We start from the raw sequence: 19,663 nt of genomic DNA, 5'->3' as shown, positions 1-19,663 counted from the left end.
GACCAGGACGACTGATCCGTGTAAAGGAAAGAATGAATGGGGCCGTGTATCGTGAGATTTTGAGTGAAAACCTCCTTCCATCAGCAAGGGCATTGAAGATGAAACGTGGCTGGGTCTTTCAGCATGACAATGATCCCAAACACACCGCCCGGGCAACGAAGGAGTGGCTTCGTAAGAAGCATTTCAAGGTCCTGGAGTGGCCTAGCCAGTCTCCAGATCTCAACCCCATAGAAAATCTTTGGAGGGAGTTGAAAGTCCGTGTTGCCCAGCGACAGCCCCAAAACATACATTTTACATTTTAGTCATTTAGCAGACGCTCTTATCCAGAGCGACTTACAGTTAGTGAATACATATTTTTTTATACTGGCCCCCCGTGGGAATCGAACCCACAACCCTGGCGTTGCAAACGCCATGCTCTATCAACTGAGCTACATCCCTGCCGGCCATTCCCTCCCCTACCCTGGACGACGCTGGGCCAATTGTGCGCCGCCCATGAGTCTCCCTGTCGCGGCCGGCTGCGACAGAGCCTGGATTCGAACCAGGATCTCTAGTGGCACAGTTAGCACTGCGATGCAGTGCCTTAGACCACTGCGCCACTCAGGAGAACATCACTGCTCTAGAGGAGATCTGCATGGAGGAATGGGCCAAAATACCAGCAACAGTGTGTGAAAACCTTGTGAAGACTTACAGAAAAACGTTTGACCTGTGTCATTGCCAACAAAGGGTATATAACAAAGTATTGAGAAACTTTTGTAATTGACCAAATACATATTTTCCACCATAATTTGCAAATAAATTCATTAAAAATCCTACAATGTGATTTCCTGGAGAAAAAAAATCTCATTTTGTCTGTCATAGTTGACGTGTACCTATGATGAAAATTACAGGCCTCTCTCATCTTTTTAAGTGGGAGAACTTGCACAATTGGTGGCTGACTAAATACTTTTTTTCCCCACTGTAAGTATTCAATTTGCTATGAGACTCGAAATTGAGCTCAGGTGCATTCTGTTTCCGTTGATCATCCTTGAGATGTATCTACAACTTGATTGGAGTCCACCTGTGGTACATTCAATTGATTGGACATGATTTGGAAAGGCACACAGCTGTCCATATAAGGTCCCACAGTTGGCAGTGCATGTCAGAGCAAAAACCAAGCTATGAGGATGAAGGAATTGAGCGTAGAGCCCCGAAACAGCAACCACAGATCTGGGGAAGGGTACCAAAAATATTCTGCAGCATTGAAGGTCCCCAAGAACACATTGGCCTCCATCATTCTTAAATGGAAGAAGTTTGGAACCACCAAGTCTTCCTAGAGCTGGCCGCTCGGCCAAACTAAGCAATCGGGGGAGAAGGGTCTTGGTCAGGGAAAACCTGCTCCAGAGTGCTCAGGACCTCAGACTGGGGCGAAGGTTTCCCTTCCAACAGGACAACAACCCTAAGCACACAGCCAAGACAATGCAGGAGTGGCTTCGGGACAAGTCTCTGAATGTCCTTGAGTGGCCCAGCCAGAACCCGGACTTGAACCCGATCAAACATCTCTGTAGAGACCTGAAAATAGCTGTGCAGCGACGCTTCCCATCCAACATGACAGAGCTTGAGAGGATCTACAGAGAAGAATGGGAGAAACTCCCCAAATAAAGGTGTGCCAAGCTTGTAGCGTCATACCCAAGAAGACTTGAGGTTGTAATCGCTGCCAAAGGTGCTTCAACAAAGTACAGTAAAGAGTAAAGGGTCTGAATACTTATGTAAATGTGATATTTCAGTTTTGTTTTTTAATACATTTGCAAAAATGTCAAAAAATTATGGGGTATTGTCTGTAGATTGATGAGGGGAAAAAAATAATTTAATCAATTTTAGAATAAGGCTGTAACGTAACAAAATGTGGAAAAAGTTAAGGGGTCTGAATAATTTCCGAATGCACTGTATATCTTCAGGAACATGGAACTTGCAGATTTTGCATTAAAATCAGATATTCATTTCAAAAGTCTGTTTTAGACTGGTTGTTCCTTCTTTAAATGACAATTTGTATATTTTAAGCTCTAATACTCTGTGTAAGGAAACATTATGAGCAAACATATGTTTTACAGTTTTAAACAGAACCTTATATTGAGAGTTATATTTAGAATCCAAATATAAAGCTCTGGTTTTAGCTATTGATGGCCTCACAGAAGCGTGCTTGGTGTTAGTCGAATGTGTTGTGCAAAGTTGGTTTTCTTCCTTTCTCGTCATGGAACTTGAAGGGCTGATGAGTCTTTCATGGCGTATTTCTACACAAACTGTTCAGGTTTCTCCATACACGTACTTGAAGCTGTAGGGAATGTAAGAGAAAGTGTACCATGTAAATATCATATCACATCAATTAGGACTAATTAAGGTTCATCCAGATTAGTCGTGTTATGTTTGTAATAATGTGTGTCCTGAAATAACCTCATGACAAAAGTATGGGACAAGCCTTTCTGTGAAGTTTAGTAACACCCCCCTTCCAACTACTCACCAAGCAGACACAGTTGTGAGGAAAAACACTGTCTGAACCAACCACAGGAGAGCGAAGATTGGTGAGCTAAGATTGGTGTATGTCCTCAGTTATGTGTCATCGGCATTTATGTAACTCAAATTATAGTTATATAAGTGTATCTCAATCGCATATTACAGGATGACACATTCGTTTTAAAAACCTCTTAGTTCGGGAGACATCCATGTCTAATGATCTGATTGATGTCTGGACCGAGAGGTCGTTAGCACTGTCAGATGTGGTGAGAGTGTTGTTGGGTGAAACATATGTCTTCTCCGTCTTCTTTTGACTCCTCAGATGTGAAGTGATTAGAAATAACACGGTGATGGTTATGTCTAGGAAATTATTCATCTGTTTGACATCAGCTTCAGTTACAGTTCTACTGAAGACCTTAACATATTCCCATGCACTTTCTTCCACTTTGTACTGAATCTCATTAGCTACATAGTGTCGGTGCGATGAAATGTATTAATGATAGATAAAGCAAACATTGAACAAATACACACAAATAGTTCAGCAGAAATACACTGAGTGTACAAAACATTAGGAACCCCCTCCTAATATTGAGTTGCACCCCCTTTTGCCCTCAGAACAGCCTCAATTCGTCGGGGCATGGACTCTACGAGGTGTCAAAAGCGTTCCACAGGTATGCTGGCCAATGTCGACTCCAATGCTTCCCACAGTTGTGTCAAGTTGGCTGGATGTCCTTTGGGTGGTGGACTGTTCTTGATACACACGGTAAACTGTTGAGCGTGAAAAACCCAGCAGCGTTACAGTTCTTGACACAAACCGGTGTGCCTGGCACCTACTACCATATCCCGTTCAAAGGCACTTAAACCTTTTGTCTTGCCCATTCACCCTCTGAATGGCACACATACACAATCCATGTCTCAATTGTCTCAAGGCTTAAAAATCCTTCTTTAACCTTTCTCCTCTCCTTCATCTACACGGATTGAAGTGGATTTAATAAGTGACATCAATAAGGGATCATAGCTTTCACCTGGATTCACCTGGTCAGTCTATGTCATGGAAAGAGCAGGTGTTCTTAATGTTTTGTATACTCAGTGCATATTGTTACATGTTTATTTCAAAAAGCGCAACCGCTTTCTCACACACACACACGTGCATGTTATATGCACACACTCATGTACGCACACACTCACATAATCAAACAGATCATTGTTACACGAGGATTAAGCCAGTCAATAATGAGTTAATTGTTATTTAAGTTACAGGGCAAGCAATCATGCATATTACTGTAAGTATACAGAGGACAGCCATGGTATAACAACATTACAATGTAGAAAAGAGATTCTAAAAAAACACACATTCAAAATAATAAATATTAAGTTAGTGCAAAACAATTATTTAATCAGAGCGTAATTTGATTTGCACTGTACCTTCACACTAGTTATTTAAAATATGTCAGTAAAAAAGTCAATTCTATCGTTGTTATCCAAAAGTAGAAACATAAAAAATATCAAATAATATTTAACATATTATACAAGCAGTCAAGCACATTTTGGCCTTGTGTCGGAAACCAAAGTTACAGCATTACTGCCTCTCAGCCACTAGAGAGAGGCAGAGTTTGATTTGAAGCGTCACAACAAGCTCTGGTATGGATACACTATGTATGTGTACAGTGATAGTGATTAGAATGAGAGTTTCAGGTCAGTCTGTGTTACAATGGTTAAGACAGAGAACCCAACTACCCAGCATCCAGTTCAACACATTAGCCAGCCAATGAGAGACCTCAAAAGTGAAAGCAAAGGAAGTGATGTTAGTTAGCTAGTGTCAGCAGTTGCAGGTTGGTTACATGAGCGAGCAGCATGGCTTCGTTCTCTTTTTAATATTTTTAATATTTCTGATACCTGGGGCTGAGTACTTCACTGTTCTGTCCTTGTCGAACTGTCCGTCTGAATACGGGTAGTGTGCCTCTTTGGTCTGTTGACCAGGGTAGACCAACTTCTTTGACGCTGTGTACGGTGACACGTAGTTAGTGTTAAAATTAGCGTTGGGCTCTGCCATGTACTGTATTAATTTCTGTTGAGGTTGAGAGTGATGGTAACCCCAGTTGTTGTATCCTTCCGGGTTGTAGGAGTTAAGCTGAGGGTTACTCTCGTCCACCCCATCCTCATCGCCAATGACGACAAGCTCGGCCCGGATGGATCCTTCGTAGCCCAGACCACGTCCACTATCATCCTCAGCGGTTTGGTAGCCCATAAAGATCGCAGAGACAGGCTCAGACGTGTCTATGGCGTTCAGGACACTGAAGTGTGAGTCTTCCTGGTAGATCGGAGATGTTTCCTTTTTAGCCGACGAGTTGTAAAACATCCCGCCTTGCTGGCTCTCTCTAGGGCTATGGTAGGAGTTGTGGGTGGGGTGAAACTCCCCGCCGTAGGAGAAAGGGTTCTGGTTGTACCCACTGGTTGGCTGGTAGTACTCCTCGTCCTGCCTGCAGATGATAGAGCGGACTGGAATGTGAGGGGAGGAGGAGAGACTCTTCGGCCCTGAGTAGTGGACTCCATCAATGTAGTGGAGCTCCTTCCTGGAGAGGACGTCATGCTCATACAACTCCTGCTGATACCCGTTCCCGTTGATTCCATGGAGGACTTTAGCATGACTCTGTTGGGGCCTGTTTGAGGCCGAGGCCCTCCTACCGGAGGTGGTGGAGAATGCAGGCACTGATTCCTGGTGAACCTGATGGTCCCGTGGGAAAGCCCCGCTTTGAGGCATCTTCTGCACTGTAGCCTTTCGGAGCAGCTCCTCGACCTCCATAGGGCTGAGCTCCTGGGGGCCACGAGGGCCACAGTTGGAGGAGAATGCAGGTGCTGGTTCCCGAGGTCCACTCTGAGACTTCTTCTGCTCTGTGGCTGCTCGTAGCAGCTCCTCCACCTCCATAGGGCTGAGCTCATCCACTCCTTTAGAGCCATCCCCCAGGTGAGACCCATCAGACCGCAGGGCGTAGACGGACTTGCGGCCGTCGTCATAGACTTTGACCCCTCTCTGCTGGAGCTCCTGGGGGGTGACGGTGGATGTAGACAGGACCCGGCTCTCCCCAGTACGGAGGTCCTTCTGGACATTGATCTCCATTGCAAACATGGCTGGAGGAGGAGAGAAGGAGGAGAGACAGAGAGTACGAGGACGGGAGAGATGGAGAGAGAGGGGTTGAAGTTAGATTTTAAAAAATAGGGTTTTGTCATATCTACAGTACATGCTATTGTTGTAATTAATGTTACTATGAAGTTTCTTACTTTGTTTGGGTGTGTCCTTACTAGACTGCTTCCTTGAAATTTGAGGTTTGTAGGACTTTGGGACATCTGGACTAGCTGGGGCGATATGGATTGGCTCTGCGAAAGAAAAGGAGCAATGTTTATTTTTGTATTTCCAATTACAGTGGGGCAAAAAAGTATTTAGTCAGCCACCAATTGTGCAAGTTCTCCCACTTAAAAAGATGAGAGAGGCCTGTACATTTCATCATAGGTACACGTCAACTATGACAGACAAAATGAGAAAAAAAAATCCAGAAAATCACATTGTAGGATTTTTTATGAATTTATTTGCAAATTATGGTGGAAAATAAGTATTTGGTCAATAACAAAAGTTTCTCAATACTTTGTTATATACCCTTTGTTGGCAATGACACAGGTCAAATGTTTTCTGTATGTCTTCACAAGGTTTTCATACACTGTTGCTGGTATTTTGGCCCATTCCTCCATGCAGATCTCCTCTAGAGCAGTGATGTTTTGGGGCTGTCGCTGGGCAACACAGACTTTCAACTCCCTCCAAAGATTTTCTATGGGGTTGAGATCTGGAGACTGGCTAGGCCACTCCAGGACCTTGAAATGCTTCTTACGAAGCCACTCCTTCGTTGCCCGGGCGGTGTGTTTGGGATCATTGTCATGCTGAAAGACCCAGCCACGTTTCATCTTCAATGCCCTTGCTGATGGAAGGAGGTTTTCACTCAAAATCTCACGATACATGGCCCCTTTCATTCTTTCCTTTACACGAATCAGTCGTCCTGGTCCCTTTGCAGAAAAACAGCCCCAAAGCATGATGTTTCCACCCCCATGCTTCACAGTAGGTATGGTGTTCTTTGGATGCAACTCAGCATTCTTTGTCCTCCAAACACGACAAGTTGAGTTTTTACCAAAAAGTTCTATTTTGGTTTCATATGACATTCTCCCAATCCTCTTCTGGATCATCCAAATGCACTCTAGCAAACTTCAGACGGGCCTGGACATGTACTGGCTTAAGCATGGGGACACGTCTGGCACTGCATGATTTGAGTCCCTGGCGGCGTAGTGTGTTACTGATGGTAGGCTTTGTTACTTTGGTCCCAGCTCTCTGCAGGTCATTCACTAGGTCCCCCCGTGTGGTTCTGGGATTTTTGCTCACCGTTCTTGTGATCATTTTGACCCCACGGGGTGAGATCTTGCGTGGAGCCCCAGATCGATGGAGATTATCAGTGGTCTTGTATGTCTTCCATTTCCTAATATTTGCTCCCACAGTTGATTTCTTCAAACCAAGCTGCTTACCTATTGCAGATTCAGTCTTCCCAGCCTGGTGCAGGTCTACAATTTTGTTTCTGGTGTCCTTTGACAGCTCTTTGGTCTTGGCCATAGTGGAGTTTGGAGTGTGACTGTTTGAGGTTGTGGACAGGTGTCTTTTATACTGATAACAAGTTCAAACAGGTGCCATTAATACAGGTAACAAGTGGAGGACAGAAGAGCCTCTTAAAGAAGAAGTAACAGGTCTGTGAGAGCCAGAAATCTTGCTTGTTTGTAGGTGACCAAATACTTATTTTCCACCATAATTTGCAAATAAATTCATTAAAAATCCTACAATGTGATTTTCTGGAATTTGTTTTCTCAATTTGTCTGTCATAGTTGACGTGTACCTATGATGAAAATGACAGGCCTCTCTCATCTTTTTAAGTGGGAGAACTTGCACAATTGGTGGCTGACTAAATACTTTTTTTCCCCACTGTATGTGTATAGTGTAATATGCTTGATCAAATACATTAAATGAAAACCGCAATCAGCAAGCTAGCAAAAGGACTTACCTTCTTTGAAATTCTCATTTGCCTCCTGTAAGACAACATAAAAACAGCACTTTTAGAGATACAACTCAGATCAACAAATCCTCAGATTAACAGTACCCTCATTGTGGCCAAAGCAAAACATCTAAGCCAGAAATATCTCAATATCAATTATGTTATGTCCAAGTACCTTTATTATCTCCTCAGGGGTTTTCTCGATAGCTTTCAGCCTCTTCAGTATGAAGCCCTCGTTTTTCGATATCATCGTCTCTTCCCTCTCCAGAGCCTCAATCTCTTTCTCAATCCTGCAAGCCGAGACAGAAAGGGTCAAAGGTAATATCACCTCATAGACAGGCAGAGAAGGGATGAGGAACGGATCAGTGGACTGACAGTTTTCTCATCTTCTGAAGATTTCCTTTTCTGACTATTATCTTGTCAGAGGTGTAACTTGGCAAACTGATCATGGCTGGCACCAGACAGACTCAGGGTCAACCACCCGGGCATCCTACCTCTGCCAACCCCATCCAATGCTTTGCCATCCCACCCAACTGGCATCAAATCACCCCATTAGAATGGCACAACCCTGCCACTTGACACCTACAGTCCAAATGGCTATACCCCAAAGCGGTACGACCCTAACAGATTGGCACCTACCCTGTGAAATACTAACAAGTGTCCATTCCGTTGAGATGGGTGGAGGCAGGAAGGGGGAGGCAGAATGAGTGTATTTGTGGATGTTCCTCACTCTTACTAAAGAAACAAAATGGCCAGAACACTATACCACCTTTTAATAGTGACAAATACCTACTGTATACAGTGCATTCAGAAAGTATTCAGACTCCTTGACTTCTTCCACATTTTGTTACGTTACAGCCTTATTCTAAAATGGATTTAAAAAATAATAATCCTCATCAATCTACAAACAATACCCCATAATGACAAAGCAAAAACTGTTTTTTTAGACATTTTTGCAAATCTATTAAAAATCAAAAAACGGAAATTTACATTTACATAAGTATTCAGACCCTTTACTCAGTACTTTGTTGAAGCACCTTTGGCAGTGATTCCAGCCTCAAGTCTTCTTGGGTATGACGCTACAAGCTTGGCACACCTGTATTTGGGGAGTTGTCTCCCGAGTGGCGCAGTGGTCTAAGGCACTGCATCGCAGTGCTAGCTGTGCCACTAGAGATCCTGGTTCGAATCCAGGCTCTGTCGTAGCCGGCCGCGACCGGGAGACCCATGGCCCAGCGTCGTCCAGGGTAGGGGAGGGAATGGCCGGCAGGGATGTAGCTCAGTTGGTAGAGCATGGCGTTTGCAAAGCCAGGGTTGTGGGTTCGATTCCCATGGGGGGCCAGTATGAAAAAAATAAAACAAATATATATATATTTTTTGTAAAATAAATAAATTATACATTAAAATTAAAAACAAATTATGCACTAACTGTAAGTCGCTCTGGATAAGAGCGTCTGCTAAATGACTAAAATGTACATGTAAATGTAAATGAGTTTCTCCCATTCTTCTCTGCAGATCCTCTCAAGCTCTGTCAGGTTAGATGGGGAGCGTCGCTGCACAGCTATTTTCAGGTCTCTCCAGAGATGTTTGAGTTCGGGCTCTGGCTCGGCCACTCAAGGACATTCAGAGACTTGTCCCGAAGCCACTCCTGTGTTGTATTGGCTGTGTGTTTAGGGTCGTTGTCCTGTTGGAAGGTGAACCTTCGCCCCAGTCTGAGGTCCTGAGCGCTCTGGAGCAGGTTTTCATCAAGGATCTCTCTGTACTTTGCTCTGTTCATCTGCTCCTCGATCCTGACTAGTCTCCCAGTCCCTGCCGCTGAAAAACATCCCCACAGCATGATGCTGCCACCACCATGCTTCACCGTAGGGATGGTGTCAGGTTTCCTCCAGATGTGACGCTTGGCATTCAGGCCAAAGAGTTCAATCTAGGTTTCATCAGACCAGAGAATCTTGTTTCTCATGGTCTGAGAGTCCTTTAGGTGCCTTTTGGCAAACTCCAAGCGAGCTGTCATGTGCCTTTTACTGAGGAGTGGCTTCCGTCTGGCCACTCTACCATAAATGCCTGATTAGTGGAGTGCTGCAGAGATGGTTGTCCTTCTGGAAAGTTATCCCATCTCCACAGAGGACCTCTGGAGCTCTGTCAGAGTGACCATTGGGTTCTTGGTCACCTCCCTGACCAAGGCCCTCTCCCCCGATTGCTCAGTTTGGCCGGGTGGCCAGCTCTAGGAATAGTCTTGGTGGTTCCAAACGTCTTCCATTTACGAATGATGGAGGCCACTGTGTTCTTGGGGACCTTCAATGCTGCAGACATTTTTGTTACCCTTCCCCATATCTGTGCCTCGACACAATCCTGCCTCGGGAGCTCTACAGACAATTTCTTTGACGTCATGGCTTGGTTTTTGATCTGACATCCACTGTCAACTGTGAAACCTTATATAGACAGGTGTGTGCCTTTTTTCATGTCCAATCAATTTAATTTACCACAGGTGGACTCCAATCTAGTTGTAGAAACATCTCAAGGACGATCAATGGAAACAGGATGCACCTGAGCTCAATTTCGAGTCTCATAGCAAAGGGTCTGAATACTTATGTAAATAAGGTATATTCTAAAAACCTGTTTTCGCATTGTCATTATGGGGTATTGTGTGTAGATTGATAAAAATATATTTTTTAAATCTAATTTAGAATAAGGCTGCAACGTTATAAAATGTGGAAAAAGTGAAGGGGTCTAAATACTTTCAAAATGCACTGTTTGTTTAAATCCAAGGTGGTTTTTGTTAGGTAAAAAAAATAACTCTGTTACTTCCATCTCAGTTACGGGAGTTGGTGAACCTAAAGCTCACTCTGCTGCTGTCTTATTACCAGCACCTTAGGGTTTTCAGGAAATGCACTGACTGCCACTTAGACCAATCTACGGACAAATGTAGGTCTAACTGGACAGTTGATGGACTGCCCTTCACCACAAACAGTCCAATACATGTTGCCAGGGTGTTCATGCATGCAACGTGATGCAGTGCTTGTCCGTTGAGCATAGAAATCAAATAAATAAAACAGGTGTCCCCATTTAAAAGCGAAAACTTCACCGTAAGTGGTACCAATGTTTTATATGGGTAAGGTTTTAACAAATGAAGCATCCAAGATGAAACATTTGTTAAAACATATCTCAACATAACAAGGTCTATATTCCATCAGGCAGCCATGTTAAACCAGTAATGTAAACATACTGTAGATCAGTTTAGACATGCACAAATGGAGTATCAGTTGTCCTGGCTTACTGTACCTGTGAATGCTGTTCTGGAGGAGCTTAGTTTGTTGTTGATCTCCTCTCAAGGTGTCTCTCTGCTGTGGGCTCTGCATTGCTGCTCCATCCATGAGCCATTGTTCTCTCAATGACTTTTTCTGTTCACAATAAGACAGGGTGACACAGCATTATGTCTTAACTGTCATGTCTGACATGTTATTTTTGCACACAAAAAACTGTCAGCAAGCTTTGATACTTGGTATTCTCACTGTCATTTGATAGTTACGAATTAAGCAAATGTTGTTGAAACAATGTGGTTTGACAATATGGCAGTAAGATAAACTGTAATGTTATCACTTCATTGATGGTCAAATTACCGAACTGTACCTTTAAGTGCTGAAGCTTTAGTTTCTCCTTGTCAATCTCCAACTTTTTATGAGCAATGTCCTCTTGGACTTTCCTCTTATCCTGCAGATAAAGTATTTAAAAAAGAAAGTTGTGAACCTTAAAGTACTTGACACAGGTATTATTCAGTAGTTTATTTGCTGTAAGAGAACCAGGACTCGATGTCAGTTTACCGTTATGGCTTGGAGCCGCTCCTTGACCAGGTCTGCCTCTTCCATACTGACCCTGGACCAAAGAAAAATGAAGAAATAAAAAACAGTGGTGATGAGAAGGAAACTCTGGAATAAAAACAGCAGCTAAAAAGTGATGTGTTGACACAGAAACCAGTCATCCAGTGAATAGAGCTTTATAATCCATTGAGAGGGAAGGTTAAAGGGTTAGTTCACCTTTTTATGTGAACTACCCCTTTAACCGTTGAACCAGGAATAGTGCCAGTGGTGATTGACACACTTTGAAAAAGTGACTTGAAAAATTTGACCAGGAACAAGAGGGTTTGAGTTCCACCATGTCACAGATGACAGATGACTTAGTCATAGCTGAGGGGTTTCACACTCAAGTCTACCTGACCAGATCTGAAACAAGAGTCTGGTCTAGCCACTAACACACTCAACTGTAATTGTTGGTCTGAGAGAGCATGGCATTCAGGCCCCTAATATCTTATTCCAGAAATGTACTGACCTACAAGGCAAGAGTCTCCAACAGGAATGCCGATACGCATACTTACAAAACTCATAAAGTGCAAAAACATATGGACTCTAGGGCACTTCAGGGGTGTGCTTCTGTGTGTGGTGACAGTGATGACATATGGCCCTGAAAGGGCATGCCAGCATCTCCCTGGTCTCTTCTTACATCTTTCCACGAAATGCGAGCCCTACCGCAGACTTCCTGTCTCTCACCATGCTCCACAGATATTCTAGACTAGCTAATTCCTCAGACAGCCCCCTTAATGGGATGACTCAGCAGCAGCCTCCACATCTGCTCTTCACAAAGAGGTAGGAACCTGAAAGAGATAGCAGTCTGATAGGTGAGGAGAGTATGGGCCCTTCCAGTTATTGCTAAAATGTTCTGTACATAACTGCTCATTCCCTCCTGATTCTGGTAATCCTCACACTGGAATTTTTATTTTAATATTTTTTTAAACTGGGGAATTTGGGGAAAGTTTCTATTTTGCAACCTAAACTACAATATACACCCTAACTACAGACAGTAGACACACACACCCCTTGACCAAATTTTGTTGTGTTACAGCCTGAATTTAAAATGGATTAAGTTGATATTCTTGGTCACTGGCCTACACACAATACCCCATAATGTCAAAGTGGGATTATGTTTTTCGAAATTGTAACAAATTAATAAAACATGAAAAGCTGAAATGTCTAGAGTCAATAAGTATTCAATCACTTTGTTATGGCAAGCCTAAATAAGTTCAGGAGTAAAAATGTGCTTAACAAGTCACATAACAAAGAACTGCAGTTAGTTTCAGAGTGGGTGGCAAGGTATAAGTTAGTCCGAAATATTTCTAAAACTAAAAGCATTGTATTTGGAACAAATCATTCACTAAACCCTAAACCTCAACTAAATCTTGTAATAAATAATGTGGAAATTGAGCAAGTTGAGGTGACTAAAGTGCTTGGAGTAACCCTGGATTGTAAACTGTCATATTGATACAACAGTAGCTAAGATGGGGAAAAGTATGTCCATAATAAAGCTCTGCTCTACCTTCTTAACAGCACTATCAACAAGGCAGGTCCTGCAGGCCCTAGCTTTGTCATACCTGGACTACTGTTCAGTCGTGTGGTCAGGTGCCACAAAAAAGGACTTAGGAAAATTGCAATTGGCTCAGAACAGGGCAGCACGGCTGGCCCTTGGATGTACACAGAGAGCTAATATTAATAATGTGCATGTTGATCTCTCCTGGCTCAAAGTGGAGGAGAGATTGACTTCAGCTCTACTTGTGTTTATGAGAGGTATTGACATGTTGGGTGCACCTGCGCACAGCTCGGTCACCCGTACATACCCCACAAGACATGCCACCAGAGGTCTCTTCACAGTCCAGAACATACTATAGGATATGCACAGTACTAGTTGCCAATGACTGGAACGAACTGCAAAAATCTCTGAAGCTGGAGACTCTTATCTCCCTCACTAACTTTAAGCATCAGTTGTCAGAGCACCTTACCGATCACTGCACCTGTACACAGCCCATCTGAAATTAGCCCACCCAACTACCTCATTCCCATATTGTTATTTATTTTGCTCATTTGCACCCCAGTATCTCTATTTGCACATAATCTCTTGCACATCTATCATTCCAGTGTTAATACAAAATTGTAATTATTTTGCACTATGGTCTATTTATTGCCTTATCTCCATAACTTGCTACATTTGCACACACTGTATATATATTTTCTGTTGTATTTTTTTGTTTGTTTTGTTTACCCCATATGTAACTCTGTGTTGTTGTTTTTATCGCACTGCTTTGCTTTATCTTGGCCAGGTCGCAGTTGTAAATGAGAACTTGTTCTCAACTGGCTTACCTGGTTAAATAAAGGTTAAATAAATAAATAAATAAAAATAAATAAAACATAGAGCCATGACTACATGGAACTCTATTCCACATCAAGTAACTGATGCAAGCAGTAAAATTAGATTTTAAAAAACAGATTTAAAAAAAACATACATAGGCACAGCCACATGCATACACACACACGATAACATACGCACTATACACACACGTACACATGGATTTTTGTACTGTAGATATGTGGTAGTGGTGGAGTAGGGGCCTGAGGGCACACAGTGTGTTGTGGAATCTGTGAATGTATTGTAATGTTTTTAAAATTGTATGAACTGCCTTAATTTTGTTGGACCCCAGGAAGTGCTAATGGGGATCCATAATAAATACAAACACAAATACAAATGGACATTTTTGAATGACTACCTCATCTCTGTACCCCACACATACAATTATATGTGAGGTCCCTCAGTCGTGCAGGGAATTTCAAATACAGATTCAACCATAAAGACCAGGGAGGTTTTCTAATGCCTTGCAAAGAAGGGCACCTATTGGTAGATGGGTAAAAAATATATCCCTTTGAGCATGATGAAGTTAATTACACTTTGTATGGTGTATCAATACACCCAGTCACTACAAAGATACAGGCACCCTTCCTAACTCAGTTGCCGGAGAGGAAGGAAACCGCTCTGGGATGTCACCATGAGGCCAATGGTGACTTTAAAACAGTTACAGAGTTTAATGGCTGTGATAGGAGAAAAATTAGGATGGATCAACAACATTGTAGTTACTCCACAATACTAACCTAATTGACAGAGTGAAAAGAAGGAAGCCTGTACAGAATACAAATATTCCACAACATGCATCCTGTTTGCAACAAGGCACTAAAGTAATACTGCAAAACATGTGGCAAAGCAATTAACTTTTTGTCCTGAATACAAAGTGTTATGTTTGGGGCAAATCCAATACAACACATTACTGAGTACCACTCTCCATATTTTCAAGCATAGTGGTGGCTGCATCATGTTATGGGTATGCTTGTAATTGTTAAGGACTTGGGAGTGTTTCAGGATAAAAAAATTAATGGAATGGAGCTAAGCACAGAGAACGTCCTAGAGAAAAACCTGATTCAGTCTGCTTTCCACCAGACACTGGGAGATGAATTCACCTTTCAGCAGGACAATAACCTAAAAAACAAGGCCAAATCTACACTGGAGTTGCTTACCAAGAACACAGTGAATGTTCATGAGTGGCCGAGTTACAGTTTTGACTTAAATCTGCTTGAAAACCTATGGCAAGACCTGAAAATGATTGTCTAGCAAAGATCAACAACTCATTTGACAGATCTTAAAGAATTTTGAAAATAATAATGGGCAAATGTTACACAATCCAGGTATGGAAAGCTCTTAGAGACTTACCCAGAAAGACTCACAGCTGTAATCGCTGCCAGAGATGATTCTACAAAATATTGACTCAGGGGTGTGAATACTTAAGTAAATGAGATATTTCTGTATTTAATTTCCAAGAAATGTGTAAACCTTCACTTTGTCAGTATGGGGTATAGGTGAGATTTTTTACAAACATTTAATCCATTTTTAATTCAGGCTGTAACACAACAACATGTGGAATAAGTCAAGGGGTATGAATACTTTCTGAAAACACTGTAAACTCAAGGAGTGTCTAAAAATAGGAGGTCATAACAGCAATAGACAAGTGCTGCACTCTGCGGCAAAGCATGTGTCTGCCTCGCTCTTCAAAACAGAGATAAGCAAACAGGTGGTAGAACTGTTTAGAACTAAAGTATAGTTCTTGTTCTTCATTTACATGCTATTCTATTTTGTTGGTTCTCCTATGAGGGCATGGGAGATACACTACTCTGATATTGTAGGATGAAATTGGGTGATGTAGAAACATTTGGGCAGCTGTTATGGTTGTAATACATGTAGCTATTAAATGTTATTGACATAAAGCCCTTGTGATGAAATATTGCCATGTGGCATAGGGCCAGTTATGTATATCATGATTACAAAGTGACATCATCACACAGCTCTGTATAAACAATGAAATTCCAATTCAATAATATTTTCCTGGTTAAAATGAAAAGTCTAAATAGGATTTTAAACAAGAATACATTAGAAAAATACTCATTGAAAATGAATGGCACTTTTCAATTCTTGAAGAGGAATTTCAATTAATCTCCTGCATATAAATAATTGAAATGGGACTCACTGATCCCAACCCTGGTCAGCATTATGAACTGTGCCATATGTCCTCCCACGTGTGACAAAGGCTGCATTTCTCTGACTAATCACATCAGATCTTTTCAAATCAGATCTTTTTCAGAGCTGATCTGATTGGTCAAAAAATCAATTAGTGAAAAAAAGCTCAGAATTGGGCTGCCTGTGTAAACACAGCCTAATTAGGCTAGACACCGCTTTGACCCTTAGTTCATCACTTCTGAGAAGGTTTGAGACCTGATGAAAGACCTAAGCAACAATGCATTGTTTAGCTGGCCTGATACATCACACTTGGGCACATACAGAGCATTGCAGTATGCAGACTCTTTTCTTTACTTTATAGACATATTATAGGCTACTTCTTCCTCAGCACCATCTGCCCAGATCAATCGGATATGTTTCAGTATGTCCCCATTTGAAGAGTGGCAGCTCTAAGCTGTGATGGTCAGCTCCAATCCCTCCTCAGGCAGACAGACAGTTCTAGTGGAAGGAGGTTCTCGCTAAACTGCCTGCCCTAAGCTGATCACTGTGGTGACTTAGCCAGGCAGCAAATCTGTTGGGGCATCTGCTTCCACAACAATAAATGCATGGACACATGGTTTTCAAAAGGGCACATGTACAGTAGGATGGTGAAACAGTATGCATATTTGTAGTATACAACTCTTCCTTAATTTTCTTTATGCTTTATTCTATTATTTCATTGGTGTGTATTTCATTCCAATGGTAAAAATGACTGATTAGGGCTCATGCAAAGCATTTGTCAATAATATAATATTCTAGACCTATTTTGGTACTTTTCCAAAGTCCTAAATTAGAATAGCCTATACACACAATTAATCAAACAAAGGGAGAACAAGCGCTTGAGTGCACTGCACAAACATTGGACTGAGAAATAGTCGACTGTGAGTGTGCAGCTCTCGCATGAGTGAAACAACAGTGTGCCAAGTAAAAGTTCCTATAAGATGACATTAAATCCCCATGCTTTCGCATGTTAGAAGAGGAACACTGACAGTAAAAACTGAAGCGGTTTAAATTAAGCATTAAGAGATTATTGGAGACCCCGCAGTGCCCCTGTCCAATTGTTTTATATAGGCACGCTAAAACAGCAATTGAACATATGAGAGTGAATTTATGCTGAAACTATTTCAATATAACGAACTCAGGTTAAAACCTATACAAAGTTATAACGTATTGCATAGTTATATATGCAGGATCTTAATTTGACAAAATACACAGCAGCAACAGGATTTTTAAGTTTAGTCCATAATGTTGCTTGATCGGTGGTTAGGCTATTAACCTTATTTTACAACATTGCCAAACAAAAACGGTTTGAGAAAATGGCAAGAACACTCACCAGTTGTGCGTGAACAAGTGCTGGATATGGATTATAAATGCCTTCGTGACCCAAGTTCACTATTGGTGGACAGTGGACAGCGCTCTGTCCCGCACAACACGACAGTAATGTACAGTGTGGGTGGCTTGACCAGAACCATGGTTAGGCATGATTGGCAGCTTGCCTTTACACCAATAGCAACAGGGCAAGTGTTGAAACCCACTGGGCACAGACGTCAGTTCAACGTCAAGTTTTGATTCACATTTTGTTGAATTGTCGACTTACGTGAATTCAACGTTAAATCAACCAAAAATGTCACCATGTCATTGGATTTACCCTCAAAGTTCCTAAAAATAAACAAAAAAATGCGATCAGTTTTCCACCTTGATTCAAAGTCATCACATTGATTTTTTGGGTTGAAATTACATGGAAAAATGTTGATTCAACCAGTTTTTGCCCAGTGGGAAGTAACACCTCTCACTGACTGGCAGGCTTAAAAGGTAGGTAGCATAAACATAACCACATGTAACATATGGATTTGCATTAGTATATGTATCAAAAGTCCCAATACAAAGTTACACCTCACTTTTCTATTTTTGGAGTTATTACATAAAACTGATCAGTATTCCGAAGAATGCCGAAGTCATGACTTTTCAAGGGTGTGATGTAACATGGAGGACCCGGCAAGCCAGCCTATTCCCTATAATTTAAACTCCAACAGAAATAACTTCAAATTAAACAAAATCGTTTGCATTCATGACTACTGGTTTTAATTACACTTTCAGCCAACTTACAAATGTATTCTTACAAATCAACTTGCAAGGTTTATAGCCAACTAGCCTGATAACGTCAGCCCTACTAGCCTGCTAACTTTAGCCCTACCAGCCTGCTAACATAATGTTAGCACTGAATGAGTCAGCCAGTTGCTATCAACACCTAGCTTACAGCTACATTAAAGTAAACCAAAGTTTTGGAAATAAATAACGGCATCTAACCACTTATCAAAGAATGTTAGCTATATGCAGTTTTTAGCCAGAAAGCTAGCCAGCCAGCTAACATTAGTTGTTTAGCCAACTAGCTATTAGTCTAGTGAGCCTAGCCAACCACCACGGTTATGATCGGCAAGCTAGAGCCCAACTACTGGAGACCAGCTAGAACACAACTAACACAACACAACTAAAACATAACTGCAGATTATAAGCAAAGACAAGCAGAGACTTACAGATTGATGGTTGGGGCCCATCTGATGGTAAAACTTTTGAAAGAGTGCAGGCTGAGTTAGCTACCAAAGTAAGGGGTAGGCGGGTGCTTCACCAGGCCAAAGTCCAAAATAGATAGATTCCAGATGTCAGTCAGCTAGCGCGCTAGCACTAAGCCAATGTGGAAAAAGTTACAAAACTCCCGTAGCCTACTTCACAGAGAACATGCCGAAAAGTTGACATAACAAAAAAGGAGAACAGACGATTTTCTCTTTCATTTTGAGCCCACGGCAAGAAAGCACCAGAGCCTGCTGTGCTAACGGGTTCCCACTAGATAACAGAGCCACAAAGTTTGTGAATAGCATGAGGTGTGGCTAACGTTAGCCAGCTTGAGCCAGCTACCGAGCTAGTATATGAACTAGCATATGATATATATGATACATATGATAGCACAGAGTAGGCCCTCCATATGACGTTGAGAAATAGTGCACTGTGGGAAGTTTAGATGTTTTCCGTAAATAAGTATGTTTGTACTTATAGGTAACCAGATAGTGACTACAACTAAGATACTGAGTCTGACCACACTGTGTTGTTACATTGGTGACTAAAAACTGCTTCCTACCCTTTAACTGAAGCTTTGAGAAAGCCATGTGCTTGCTCTCATCATCTCACTGTGAAACAAAGCTCCTCTTTGCTTTCCTTGTAAAGTTCCAAATTGGCCTTTTCTCTAAATGTGCACAGCTGTCTTTGCTTTGGTCCTCCTTGACAAACATGGACAGACATTGACCTAGAACCTAGAAGAATTAGAAACCTAAAGTAGTCATCCATCACAGTCATGTTATTTCTATCGAACAATAGTTTTTACCAACAGTCATTCTGTGCGTAAATGTGATACTGCAACCCCCAATGTTTTATTTCAAATGTATTCCATATCTGAATTTATTCCAGGGAATGTTTTGGAGTTTTTTGTTAACCACTTCCACCCTGGGACAGACAGTGTCCTGAACACCCATAGCACATGCATGTTTACGGCCAAGTCGTTAAAGATTCCATAAATAACTGACACGCGCTCTAAGCACATCCCTCATGCAGGCATGAGGGGACAGGTGTGGGAAGTGGGAGTGTAGCTATGGCAACAACACACGTCTCCAAATACCCTTGTCTGTCTG

At 41.9% G+C, this 19,663-nt stretch overlaps 1 protein-coding gene across 3 annotated transcripts; it reads right to left on the bottom strand.

Annotated features, from left to right (window-relative positions):
- Window positions 1–1,855: 1,855 nt before the first annotated feature.
- Window positions 1,856–17,439, bottom strand: LOC121580815 (palmdelphin). Of its 3 annotated transcripts, none has more exons than XM_041895877.2 (10): window positions 17,317–17,439; window positions 11,384–11,435; window positions 11,193–11,273; window positions 10,845–10,963; window positions 7,744–7,858; window positions 7,578–7,602; window positions 5,767–5,862; window positions 4,582–5,616; window positions 4,384–4,488; window positions 1,856–2,308 (listed from the first exon to the last, which is right to left on the bottom strand). In XM_041895877.2, the coding sequence occupies exons 2-10, from the start codon at window positions 11,426–11,428 to the stop codon at window positions 2,268–2,270; spliced, it is 1,662 nt and encodes a 553-aa protein (XP_041751811.2). In that variant the 5' UTR covers window positions 11,429–11,435; window positions 17,317–17,439; the 3' UTR covers window positions 1,856–2,267. The 3 variants fall into 3 exon arrangements, with proteins under 3 accessions (XP_041751811.2, XP_041751810.2, XP_041751809.2); XM_041895876.2 differs by adding an exon at window positions 11,935–12,210 and having other exon boundaries at window positions 4,384–5,616; window positions 17,317–17,438; XM_041895875.2 differs by having other exon boundaries at window positions 4,384–5,616; window positions 17,317–17,438.
- Window positions 17,440–19,663: the final 2,224 nt, after the last annotated feature.

The sequence above is a fragment of the Coregonus clupeaformis genome, chromosome 14 (assembly GCF_020615455.1).
Source record: "Coregonus clupeaformis isolate EN_2021a chromosome 14, ASM2061545v1, whole genome shotgun sequence".
NCBI classification, from domain to species: Eukaryota; Metazoa; Chordata; class Actinopteri; order Salmoniformes; family Salmonidae; genus Coregonus; species Coregonus clupeaformis.
Note: the sequence above shows the minus strand (reverse complement) of the source record. Positions and strands in the feature narration are given on the sequence as shown.